This window comes from Python bivittatus, unplaced genomic scaffold (assembly GCF_059951505.1).
Source record: "Python bivittatus isolate LINGU-HERP-01145 unplaced genomic scaffold, Pbiv_v1 ctg000480_np1212, whole genome shotgun sequence".
NCBI classification, from domain to species: domain Eukaryota; kingdom Metazoa; phylum Chordata; class Lepidosauria; order Squamata; family Pythonidae; genus Python; species Python bivittatus.
The window spans coordinates 58756160-58770102 of NW_028277075.1; the positions used below are offsets into that span (position 1 = coordinate 58756160).

A 13943-nucleotide genomic window follows, 5' to 3' on the forward strand; every position below is an offset into this window, starting at 1 on the left:
AGGAAATTGCTAGGGTGAAATTAGATAACGTTGAGTGATTTTCATTATATCTGCCACACAGTAATGTTTATTCCATTCTTTACAGTGTGCATTTCTGACTCATGGTATAATACGTTGGTATCATGGTATAATATTTTTCATAATCTTCTTTTGATTTGAGTTTTTGATAGATCTCTTATGATAATAATTTTGTATTTGGGTTACTTGATCCTAATAGCGGCAAATGTATGTAGCTCAGGGTTGAACTGTGGAGTCCTTGGGGTTCTCTGAGCTTGGTTCTTTTCTTGTAAACGTTTCTTTACCCAGCTAGGTAACATCTTCAGTGCTAAAATGGGATGGCGTTTGCTCTCTATTTATATACTGTGGCATGTGCTTGGGTTTCTAATTTATTGTTGTTTCCTCCACTGATGAGGATATCCAGGAAGGGTAGCATGTTGTTTTTTTCCTCTCTGGTGAATTTCATTCCTTTGAAGATGTTGTTGATGGTTTCATGTGTCTTCTCTAGTTGTTCCTTTTTTATTATAACAAAGGTGTCAAAGGAGTCCTGACAGTGGTGATCCCATGGGTGTGCCTCTGATTTGTTGGTATATTTGTCCATCAAACTGAAAATAGGTGGTGAGGCAGAGGTTGATGAGGTCCACGATTCTGGGTATTTCGATCTGGGTGTATTTGGTTAAGTCGGGTGTGTTGTGTAGTATGGATATGGATTCTGATATGGATTCTTTCACTAGTTCTGGGTTTATGGATGTAAAGAGTGCTATGACATCGAATGAGACCATAATTTCATCTTCATCTATGTATACGTCTTTGATTTTCTGGAGGCACTGTAGTGAGGAGTTGATAGAATATTCACTATTCTCTGTGAGGTGTCCAAACTTTTTTGTCAGTTCTTTCGCTATGTTGTGTGTTGGAGTCCCTGGTAAAGATACAATTGGTCGGAGCAGTATGTCAGGCTTGTGTATTTTTGGTCGTCCATAGAAGCGTGGGAGGATGGATCCACTGCTTTTCATCCGCCATTGTTCTTCCTTTGTGATCTGGCCTTTCTTAGTTAGGTCGTTGAGGGTTCTCTTGATTAGGTTGTCTAGTTTCTGTATTGGGTTGGTGTTAACAGGGATGTAAGTTTCTTTGTCCTCTAATCACTTTTTGGCTTTTTGCAGGCATTGTGATTTATCCATAATAACTGTGGTGCAGCCTTTGTCTGCTGGGAGGAGGAGGATGGTTTGGTCCTTCCTTAGGCTATTGAGGGCTGCTCTGTCCTCTGCTTTAAGTTGGTGTTGTGTGCTGTAGCACACAAACCAACAAAATCTCTCCAAAATATCTTAAATAAACCAAAAGACCCAGTAGCACAAGAAGAAAAAACAGGAGTCATCTACAACATACAGTGTAAGGACTGTAACAAACACTATGTAGGACAGACAGGCAGAAGACTGGCAGAGCACATCCATGAGCACCAACTAGCAGTCAGAAGACATGATGAAAACTCCTTAATCTCACAACACATGGACAGACTTAACCATAGTTTTAACTGGGAAACTGTCAGCATTTTAGACCAAGCTAAATCCAAAAATACAAGAGAATTCTTGGAAGCTTGGTATTCAGACAAGGCAGCAATTAACAGACACATAGAGATAAACAGCATCTACATACTATTCAAAAGAGACAAAAAAACCAGAAGATCACCTTACCAGCAATCATCACCCAGATAAGCAAAGGTTACCACCAGGCACACAATCAAACAGTAAACATATGCTAATCAAGGAACTACCAGAGGAGCAAAACAAAACCCCTTCCCCACCAGCATGGGCAAGGCATGCCACAGTATATAAACAGAGAGCAAACCCCATCCCATTTTAGCACTGAAGATGTTACCTAGCCAGGTAATGAAATGTTTGCAAGAAAAGAACCAAGCTCAGAGAACCCCAAGGACTCCACAGTTACTTGATTCTGCCTCAGGAAGTGGCAGCCCTGGTCAATCTTGCCTGGGCTTGAAAGCTAAGCAGAGTGTGGCTTATTCATTACTTGGATGGGAGATCACTATGGAATATCAGTGATTTAGGTTAATTGGAAAGAGACAGAGGCAAATCATTTCTGGATTGCTGCCAAGGAAACTGTATGGTTTGTCCATGAAGTTATGAGGAGTCAAGCTTAACTCAAAGGAAACTGTCCTACTTAATGCTAAGAATATCAGCTGCCCTATTTTAGTTGTTGTTCTTATTTCTGTATAACATAATGGATTTTATTCAATATATTATATAACATTAAAAAAAAATTCTCTGGCATTGATAGTCATATTTTGTTGTGTAATTATCCAGATCTCTTTAAGAACCTTTGTCTAAGGTGCAGAGATTTTTCTAGAGAAAAAGAATGGGGGAAATATGCACTTTACAGGCACCTTTCTGATGATACCATTTTATATCACAATTCACAATTCTTATTTTGCTGAAAAGTTATCTAGCTGAAACTCCCACCACATGATTTTGCTGCATCTGAGAACCCATACTTTCATTTAAAAACAAAAATTACTATAAGCCAAGTCTTAGTATTCTCTGCAGCAAGGTGAGCTTCTTCTCTTCAGAGATATGGGATGGAAAAGCCATCAGCAATGTATCTATGAATATATATATATATATATATATATATATATATATATATATATATAAATATAAATATATATTTATAAAAATAGTATTAAAAATACAACTGACTATGAATGTCTATCTGATATTTCAATAGCCTTTTTAAATATGGTGATATGTGCTTCAAGCCAAATGAATGCCCATGTACTTGGAAAGGCAAAGAATATTTTCCTGGGGACAAAGTAATTTCTTCTTGCCATACCTGGTGAGTAGAAAACATTTCCTTTATTCATTAATGTTCACCTTATACATGCCTTCATGCTATGATGTTTCTGAATGATGTTTTTTCTTCTTATTGGTCTTGAGTTCCATTTGTACTAATGCAGATATTTAAACAAGCTTTCAGTGGCTACAAAGTGGATTAGAAAAGGATGAATACAAAGGGACTACAATTAAAATATTTTATCAGGGTCATGATTCAGGAGCAGTCTCTTTCTGCTTCTTACAAATACTCAATCTAAATCCCATGGGGAAGAAAGCCACCAAAATGATTTGGGGAAAAAGGGTCAAACATAGGGTCCCCTCGCCAAGGCTTCTCTTCTTAAAGTCTTCCTGCCAAGACTATTTTGCTTTTATTATTTTTTAAAATTATACAATATTGTTTCATACATTAATATGTAAATTGTAGTATTTATTTATTTATTTATTTATTTATTTATTTATTTATTTATTTATTTATCATATTTGTATGGCCTCCCAACTCACAAGAGCATGACTCTGGGCAGCATACAACAATCAATTAAAAAGAAAACTAATAAATATAGAAAACAATAATTATAAAAACTATAAAAATACACACATGCAAGAGAGGATGTTGTTAGCCGCAGAAAGGGAGTCATTACAAGATCTCCCCAGTCCCTGGACCCCCAGGCCTGATAGCATAGCCTGGGGGTTATGCTGAAGCAAACTGGCAACCAATGCAGCTTGTGTAGCAGCACACATAACTGCCTGCGCCACTGCATTTTGCACCAGCTGAAACTTCCAGATAATCTTCAAGGGCAGCCCCATATAGGGCGCATTACAGAAGTCTAAATAGGAGGTGTCTAGGGCATGAGTGACGGTGAGCAGAGCCCTCCGATCCAGGAATGAGTGCAACTGGCGCACAACATGAAGCTGTGCAAAGGCCCTCCTGGCAACGGTTGCCACCTGCTCTTTGAGCAGGAGTCGTGAGTCCAGGAGGACCCCCAGATTATACACTGGATCTGTCTGGGGCACTGCCACCCCATCCAGCACCAAAGATGGCATAGTCCTAGAACTGGAAGGCCCCAAAACTCAGAGCCACTCAGTCTTGCCAGGGTTCAGCTGAAGCCTGTTGTTCCCCATCCAGACCCTCACAGCCTCCAGGCACCGGGATAAGACATTCACAGCATCACTTAATGTGCCAGGGGCAGAGATGTATAATTGGATGTCATCAGTGTACTGATTATAGCTTACCGCACGGTAATGGATGAGCTCACCAATGGCCTCATGTAAATGTTAAATAGGGGAGGGGAGAGTACCGAACCCTGTGCCATCCCACATAGTAGGGGCCGAGGGTGGGATCTCTCCTCCCCAACTGCCACCAACTGGAACCAATCCTGGAGGAAGGAGGTAAACCAGCACAGCACATGCCGCCCACCCCAGTCCCCTGAGCCGATCCAGAAGGATACCATGGTCAATGGTATCGAAAGCTGCAGAGAAGTCAAGCAGGGCAAGGATGAATGCACAACCCCCATCCTACCCTCACCAGACATCATCCAAAAGCATGATCAATGCTGTTTCCATCCCATACCCAGGTTAATTTTTTCCCAAGTTAGTCCTCACTGTCTTTTCGTATTTGAATTCAAGAGTTTTTTGGCACAAAGGTGTAACAGAGAATGTTCTGATTGGGTTAATTTCACCCCAGTTTCTGTACTTTCATAGACTTCTCAGTTTTTGTTTAAAAAAAGAATCTAGCTGTATCACCATTTTTTCATAAACAGTTTCATCTAGGTTTATCAGCCAAGAGCTGAAGACTGCTTTTTCTATAAACCATATGAACAATTATATAAACACCTAAAATATAAAATAGCATCCCATCGCCAGGACTGATAGGAATGTATCATAGCAAGGTAGTAAGGCATGGCATTACTGCAACCCACAATATGCATTTAGCAGTAACACAATGCCATATTCCAACCCTCAGCTCCTTGTTTTTCTATCAGACTTCCGTTAATTGGGCCTTTTTATTCTGCTGGGTAACCATGACCCTGCACAGCAGTACTGAAGCAAAAATCATCCAGGCTGTTCCAGTCAGCACTTGTCCACGCTTTGCCTGGATGTCTTTGCCCACTCCAGCCTTGTGCTGACTGACTGCATCTGCCTCTTATCAGGTACCCAATATCTGCTTAGAAGACATTTGTAGACTTTTGGCCGACTGGTGAAGCGACTTACAAGCCATCTCTACTTGGCAGGAAGGTAAATGACCCCCCCAGTAAATACCTCCCTTGTTCCCAAACCCCTGTACAGATATAGCTAACATTGATGGTTGGCATATAAACAGAGAGAAAAAGAAAACCCTGCAAGAACCTTACTTCAGGGCAGTGTTTCTCAACCTTGGCCACTTGAAGATGTGTGGACTTCAACTCCCAGAATTCCCTAGCCACCATCTTCATTTGGCCAAGGTTGAGAAACACTGCTTCAGGGGCTGGTAGCAATTCTGAAAATAATTGTCCACTGCTTTTAGCTTAATCAGAAAATGTATTTGCCGAGAAATCTAATCATAATTCTTAACATGTAGTGCAAAAGAATAAGTAAGTTGTCAGTATATCCTCTTATGTTCTTGTTAAGAAATGAAATTTTATCACAATATAAACTTCCAGGTCTCCTCCACAGATGAGTTGGAAATTAACTTCAGGTCTTACATCCGAAATTAACTTCAGGTTTTACATCCGAATTTAATCTCAGTATGTCTTATGGAATTTTCAAAAAGTTTGATAAAAAATTATTACATATTATTACTATTGATTGTTCTTACATTTTACCCATGATTCAGGTCTAGGGCTGAGTGGTCACTAAGTTAGGTTACATTGACTGTTACTTGGGATGGTAATAGACTCATTTTTCTTATATAAATAATATTGAGAACAGCAGCACCTGTATAGGAAGATGCTATACCTGCTGCTTTGCAGTATGCCCAGCCTGTTTTTAAAATCCTGCTTTGTTGCTTTGTATAAACCAGTGTTGTCCAAACTTGGCCACTTTAAGATGAGTGGACTTCAACTCCCAGAATTCCCCAGCCAGCCATGCTGGCTGGGGAATTCTGGGAGTTGAAGTCCACTCATCTTAAAGTGGCCAAGTTTGGACAACACTGGTATAAACTATATGACCATTAGAGGCAGTGGGTGGAGTCTAGTAGGCAGGTTTTTGTCAGGGGAAGTGGCTTCCCCTGTGGCTAAGGAGGGAGAGCAATGTCACCTTCCCTGCTGCCCCCTATTCCATGGCAGAGTCTGCTTTGAAGACCCCCCCTCCCCCCACACACACACTGAATTTTGGGATGCAGTAGAGACTGTAGGGTTGAGAAGAAGGAGTAGACAGCACATGGGGACTTCTGCTCATTTGCTGCAGGATTCTGCCGAGTGTTTGGAACAATAAAAAATTAAAAGAAAATCATCAACTAAAGGAAACAAGACATGACTTTGTAACACTCATGCAATGTAGGTTTTTTTTTCTCCTTTTGACAGTTTGCTATTTTATGCTTTTGTGCTTCTCCTTTCTTTATTGTTCTATATGTCTTTGGTTTATTGTTAACAGTATATCATTATTAATAAAATAAGTTGCTCTGACATAAGACATGGAAGCAGCAATAGGAAGAAAGCATGAATAACTCATGTTTTCTGATCTAATATCAAACGGGAAGAGACAGGTCTCATAGTTCTTAAAGTTCATAGTTCATACTGTGATACTATAGTTCATAGTATCATAGTTCACACACATATATACTGTGTATACTTATATATATATAGAGAGAGAGAGAGTTCATAGTTATAGTTCATAGTTCTGAAAGTTCTGTACATTCAGTGGAAAAATACATGTCATAAATAAACACATTGAAAAGTCATTGAAGAAAAAGCTAAAAGAAAAAATTACTGTTTCAGCTATATGAATTAATGAATTTAGTCTTATGTGTTCTTTGATCTATCCTTCCATGCCATTAAAATATATTAAAATAAGGATCTGAACTAAAATTATTACTGCCGGCATGTGCTTCATAAAAGGAGTTGGGCTAAATTGGCAAGTAATAAGCTAGTTGCCTAATAAAGTCAGTCTGTACATTATAATAGTTTTTACATAAGGATTTAGTTTCTGATGTAAGATACATATTTTATTTATTAAATTTTTAAATTAAATTTATATGCCGCCCATCTCCCCCAGAGGGTGAATCTGTAATATATATGTCAATTCATTTAGTCAGATGTTTTATTCTTTTGAATGTGGGATGTCAGGATATCACTGATTTCTCCCACAACAACTTTATGTTAAAGTCAGCAATCTCTTATGGGCATAAGAATAACCATCAGTGCGTAGAATTATTTGTCATTTATTTGTGAAGAGTTCTGAAAATTAATTGCTTTACATACATAGATCTCTATTTAAATAAAAATCAGCTTCGCTGCATGTACAAGAACTTTGTTTTCAAGCACAATTCTGCATCAGAAGACTTGCCAATAATTTGTAGGAAGATATTTTGGTTTGATAAGAAGTTACCAGCATCATGCTATTTGCTTACAGATTACATTTATAGATTATGGTTTATATTTGATGGTGTAACTATTGTAAATTTACCCTTTTTTTTAGCATCTGCAGTCATGGCTCATTTGAATGTAATTTCCATCCGTGCCCATCAATGTGTACTACATATGGAGATCGCCATTATAGAACTTTTGATGGTCTCTCATTTGATTATGTTGGAAACTGTAAAGTTTACCTGGTTAAGGTAAGACTGTAGCATCTTCAGATTTTAACTTAAGTATTGTGCTCTGCAATTAAAAAAAGGCCTGAACACTTGTAAATTGAGAAGGGAAAGCATAACATTTTATTACTTATAATGAAGATATGTGTGTGCTATTCAAACTTTAATGACTATAATTGGTCCTGTTCATATATTGATATATTATATTAAATGCAATTGTATATGGTAATAATAGGTATTAATAAGTCAAAATACAGTCCAGCATGTGAAATAAGTGGTTCTCAGGCTACACCAAACCATTATGTAAAACACCAAGCAGATGTCTCCCAATCCCAGGAGGAAGAGAATGGTCAAATATCAGCTGACTTGAATCAATGGGAGGGAAAGCCTAGAATGTAAAGACTTGAGCTTGAGCTATATATCTTGACTATAGATATATAGCCATTGATTCAGCAGCAGGGGCATATGCTGGAAACAGAGCCCTTGGAAGTCCTGGTTGCTTCCCCAGTAATTGCTGCTGTCCTTCTCATTGGCTTCCTCCTCCTTGTTTATGATGGAAGAGGGAATAGGCATAGCATATATGGCTGCAAAAATCCAGAAGAATATACTTAACAAGATGGCAGCAGAGTCACATCCACAATTCTAATTCATTGCTACCACTAGTGGTCCCCTCAAGTTTCATAGTCTAGATAAAAGAACCCTAAAAAAGAATGGCTTTCAAATGGCTGAGTTAGAAAATGTATACTTTGGGAGTCTGAAAAAGTGAGTGGAGATCCTTGCAGTGCTCACATCCAGTGCTGCTTTGACAGGGAAGAAACAGCTATGTGACCTTGTTTTTCCTTTCACTTTCCTGTCCTCAATTGTTGCAGCCTGGAAGGAGGTCTTGGCCCCCAAGCTCTCACACCAATGGTGGGCTCCATCTGAAAGATTTTGCCTTGGGGGCCAGAGAGCTCCACTTACTGCCTCACTGCTATCTTGTTAGATTTGTCAATAAGAGGTTGTTGAGTTAAAATCATGCATGAATTTAAGTGCTGAATTAACAATCTTCTTAATGGCTGATTAATGATGTTGGGCATCTTTCTTTTTGCTGCATCATGTAAGTAGCTGTTCCTGCATCTTTGCAACAGATGGTAGAGAAAGAAGAGGAGCAGGTAGGCTGAACAGTTGGAGAGGTCTGAGGTGCACTTAATGTTTGCAAATTGGAATCAGCTACCTCATTTTTTTCTGCAGAGTTCCTCAGTTACTAGTTTCTCGGTCATCATAGAAAATGTTAACTGCTTTAATGCTGGAATAATTTGCAGAAAATATGTCTTCATTAATGTTGGAAAATCATTCATAATATTTGATGATGACACCGGAGATCCGGTAAGCTATAGCAGAACAGAAGTTAAGATATGTAGATGATACTGTGTTAACCAAAATTTTAAACCTATAACCCCCTTATTCATTTTCATATTGCATAGTATATATTAGCTATCCTTGAACTTCAAGAAACTCTTAAAAGTTAGTCATGCTTATTTATCTATGTTTTAGTCACCTCTAATGACTAAAATGGTCATTTTCTGACCATTAAGAATACATATCTCTTCATGAATGCTGCCTATATTCCATCATACAATAGATATTTGCTTCTTTTGTTTTGCATTACCATGTTATACCAGCATCTGGCGTCATCTAGTGGATGTGTTCTGAAAGTGGCTAGAAAAATAATAAATAGCTTACAGAGGAAGGATAAGTGGATTTTGCATTTTAAATGTATGTCCAAAGCCATTTTTAACAAGTCCAGTATTTCTTGGATTGCAGTTCTTATTCACGTCAAATGTTTCTAAAAGTAGAGCCACATGAGAAATAATACGATAAGCCTAGACAGAACCATAAAAGGATGGTTTTCCTAAATATATTTTTATAGGTCATTATAAAGCTTTCATTAAAGGTTTATAATTTGTTATGCATGTCTGATTTTTAACAGAGTCATCTGAGTTACATAGACAAATTGCAGCAAGTGTATATATGGAAGGCTGGATTTTTCACAATTGTTCATTTTCCTAATGAACACATTACAGTAATGTGGGATCAAAGAACAACTGTTCATGTAGAGACAGGGCCTCAGTGGCAGGTAAGACAAAACAGCTCTTACATTTTTAATTCCTTATTTACTTTACTGGGAGAGATTTAAGTTTCTGCTTATATCATCCCTTGGAATAAATGAAATTTCAAAGAGTGGAAACTTGGGTTGGGTTTGTTGGCCTTTGTGGCATATGGATTTTAGTGGCCTGGCATGCCTGCTATTCAGCTTATGTGAGCCAGCATATGGAGTGAGTGAAAGGGGAAAAGCAGTTCAGTTTTGACCTTGAAGGGCAGCTGTGCTGTCACGAGGGCTGATGAGCTGACCTGGCTGTTAGCCAGGGCTATTGTAGTGAGATGTCAAGATATAAGTGCCATTGGTCCAGCCTGGTACATAGGTGTGGGGGACTAGAGCCCTGGGGGAACACCCACCTCCTCAGTTGCTTGGGGAACATGCTGCCGACCTAACCTAAAAATTGGAGAGACAGAGAAGGAGAGGAGAGAGAAAGTCTATGCATGGAGTGAACAGAGTGGTTGGCAAGAAAGGTTGGAGAGAGAAGTTATGTGTGTGGAGTAGTTGTCGGTTCCTGGTCAGGAAGGGAGAAGAAAGGTCCAGGGGTGGGTTCCCTGGAAGGAAGGAATACCCAGAGAGATGAGAGATCCACCCAAGGCCCAAGAACAGGAAGGAGGGACCTGGCTGTCTAATGACAGCGGCTTCAGCCAAGACCCAAGAGGGAAAGGAGAGGATCAGCTGTTGGTGGAGAAGCCCTGGTCTCCAGGGAAGGACTGGGCAAAGGACTCGAGAGAGGTTCTTCCTCCAATGGAGAAGCAGCAGGTATTTGGCTGAGTAGGAGAAGGTCAAGCCATGCTAAGCACGCTGCAGTAAATTCCAGTCCATTCTTTTCTTTTCATTCTCTCTCTTGTCAAGCCCAGAATCAGGACAGGGAGATGGAGAGCTAGAGGTGGATAGTCTCTGGGAGGGAAGCTTAGGAAGAAACCTGACACCAGGTGAACATCAGTATTGTATCGTATATACCTGTCGAAAATGCCTGCTGTAAATAACACCACTGTATATAATAACAAGCATAAAACCCTCCACTGTCTTGTTTTTCTGTGTCAATTGCCACTGTTGCAAAACAATACACCTCCAGTTCAAAAAAGTACCTGTCACACTGTGACAGTCTTTCCTTGGCTTAAACAACAGTAGTAAGGAAACAAAGCCCCGAGGGGAGGGGGAGAAGCTTAGAATTACACTGTGTGGCATTTTTTTTTTTTTTTGGTTGCAGGGGGTATGGTAATGGCTCTGACGTCACTGGAGAAGTGGCGCATAATTTTCAGCACCTTTTTTCAGGTTAGGGATCTTATTTATTTACCATGCATATGTGTGTTAAGCCTATTGGAGACTTAGACATCTATTTTACTATTAGGATTTTTTTTTTTTTTAGCATATAAACCATTCAGTGATTTACCACCAAATTTTGGTAACATAAACTTAGGGTAAGGGGGCTGCAGATAAAGATGGGGGATGCTGCAAGCAGATTGTGAGTCTACTGGTTGTCCACCTTGGCTTGTGAGGCATCAAAGACATAATTGGATTAGGCAGTGAACAAGCATAATTTGTGATTTACATCAAAAACAGCACCTGCAGTCAATTTTACACATTAATGGTTTATCTACTGTTGTAGCTTATGCTGTAATAAAACTGAAATGGAATTATTATTGTTGGTCGCATAGTCAGCCAGATGTTTAGACTGGATTTGGCATTTTTATTCACCTATCAAGTCCTTCCCAAGGACCTGGAATAGGCAGATGTTGTTATCATCGCAGAATATGAGCTGTTCCAAGTAAAGCTGCCTTTTGCAATTGACTGATGGTGATTTTGTCAATGCTGATGGTGTTCAAGTGGTGCTCCAGATGTTTTGGGATTGCACCTAAGACGCCTATAACTATTGGTACTATCTTTGCTTTCTTTTGCAATAGTCATTCTACTTCTATTTGCAGGTCTTTATATTTTGTGATTTTCTCCAGTTCTTTTTCTTCTGCTGTCTCCAGGTATTGCAATGTCCACTATCCAGACATTTTTGCCTTCTTATCAACAATTGTTAAATTTGGGGTGTTATGTGGCAGATGCTTGTCTGTTTGTCTGTTTGAATTATAAACTCTCAGAGCTCTTTAGCTTCTTCATTTTCTTCATTTTTTCATCTTCTCTGTTTGTTCTGTGATCCCACCAGTTCCTGCTTGCAGGCAAATGGTATTTCTTGCAGATATTCCAATGAACCATTGTTGCTACTTTGTCATGCTGTTGTTTGTAGTCACTCTGTGCAATCTTCTTGCAGCAGCTAACTAGGTGGTCCACTGTTTCTTCAGCTTCTTTGCAGAGGTGGCATTTGCTGTCTGTTGCTATCTTCTCAATTCTGGCTTTATATGCATTTGTTCTTAAGGCTTCGTCTTGTGCAGCCAGGATTAGCCCTTCTTGGTGTTAATCTCTGCTTATCTGGGTGATGATTGCTGGTGAGGAGATGTTCTGGTCTTTTGTTTTCCTTTCTATTGTCTCTTTTGAATAGTGTGTAGATGTTGTTTATCTCTATATGCCTTATCATCACCCAGATAAGCAGAGATTATCACCAAGATTACCACCAGACATACAAGCAGTAAACAATACCTTAATCAAGGAACTACCAGAGGAAAACAGAACAAAACAAAACCCACACCCCCACCAACACTGGCGGGGCATGCCACAGTACATAAACAGAGAGCAAACCCCATCCCATTCTAGCACTGAAGATGTTACCTAGCCGGGTAATGAAACGTTTGCAGGAAAACAACCAAGCTCAGAGAACCCCAAGGACTCCTCAGTTCAACCCTGAGCTATACATATTTGCTTCTATTGATTCTATTTCAGATGCTGTTTTTCCATACAGCTTCAGATCATGTACAAAATCATGTAAAGGAGGTGGGATAACCTGGTGTGTTTTTTTTTTTAATGTTTGATAGGCACGGCCTGACTTGTTCAGTATTGTTGACAGAGGAATCAATGCAATGACAAACAGTAGTGGTAATAATGAGTCTCCTTGAAAGATTCCTCTCTTGATGTTAACCTCTCCCAGTCTATCACCATTGCTATTATTATTATTACTACTACTACTACATTTTTGTCCCACCTTTTTTATATACTGTATAACTCAAGGTGGTGAACATACCTAATACTTCGGTCTATTTTCTCCAGAACAACCAACCTGTGAGGTGTGTTGAGCTGAGAGAGAGTGACTGGCCCAAAGTCTCCCAGCTGGCTATCATGCCTAAGACAGGACTAGAACTCACAGTCTCCTGCTTTCTAGCCCAACACTTTAACCACTATACGAAACTGGCTCTCCATTTTTGTAATGATTGTTTTTGTCATGATCCAGAAAATTAAAATATAATCTAGATGATACTCCTTGATAAGCCTAGGGAAAATGGTGCATTCATGCCCCCAGAGTTAGATGTTCATTTATTAAAAGAATGTTATTGGACAAATGCGAAAACATTACCTGTCTGGGGCTTCTGTAATACTTATACCAGGTTTAGCTTTTAATTAAAATGATATTGGTTGTAATTTGAAGATGTACTGTATAAATTAGGAAAACAATATATGCCATTTGATAGGCTTTTGTCTCACTGGAATATAAAAATTGTCTATCATGCATTACAGTCCTTTAAAAATACTTCTGTGATATAAAACCACCTCAAATTCTTTATTAGAACAAATTACTACGTATCTTGTTGTGAAACAGGTTCTTTGAGAATCTGAGCCCACATTTTTTGAGACACACATAATTCTCATTTAATCAGTTTTATTCACTTCAGAAATTCCAGGTGTTATGACTCAAGTTGATCATAGACTGCCATAAACAAATACATCTACAGTCATTTTAAATGTGTTTTATGACTGTTGGTCTTTATGTAACAGAAAAGGAACATTGCATGCATTATTTCTTAATGTAAGAATTGTGTTTCTTTGTAATGTATTTTGAGCACAATGACAGCCATTAAACTATGGATTCTTTGCATACCTTTTTATAATGAAGCATTTATCACAGGGGTACAGCAGAATTCTATGTTACTAGTGTGGAAAATAGTCATGTCAGATCTTAGAGTTATAAGTGACTGTATTTAAGAATTATTAATTTTGCTTCATTTCTAGAGTGAACTGACTGGATTATGTGGAAATTTTGACTCCAAAACAATAAATGAAATGAGAACTCCAGAAAATTTTGAGTTAACGAATGCACAAGAATTTGGGAGCAGCTGGGCAGCTGTTGAGGTAAATTGTT

The 13943-nt window shown here is 38.8% G+C and overlaps 1 protein-coding gene across 1 annotated transcript in view; it reads left to right on the top strand.

Annotated features, from left to right (window-relative positions):
* The window catches only part of OTOG (otogelin), a 104962-nt gene that overhangs the window by 35756 nt on the left and 55263 nt on the right, over positions 1-13943 (top strand). Inside the window, exons 24-28 of the mRNA XM_025169761.2 lie at positions 2734-2841; positions 7452-7590; positions 8797-8931; positions 9536-9682; positions 13814-13933. Coding sequence (XP_025025529.2) covers positions 2734-2841; positions 7452-7590; positions 8797-8931; positions 9536-9682; positions 13814-13933 — 649 coding nt within the window. The remainder of the gene's footprint in view (positions 1-2733; positions 2842-7451; positions 7591-8796; positions 8932-9535; positions 9683-13813; positions 13934-13943) is intronic.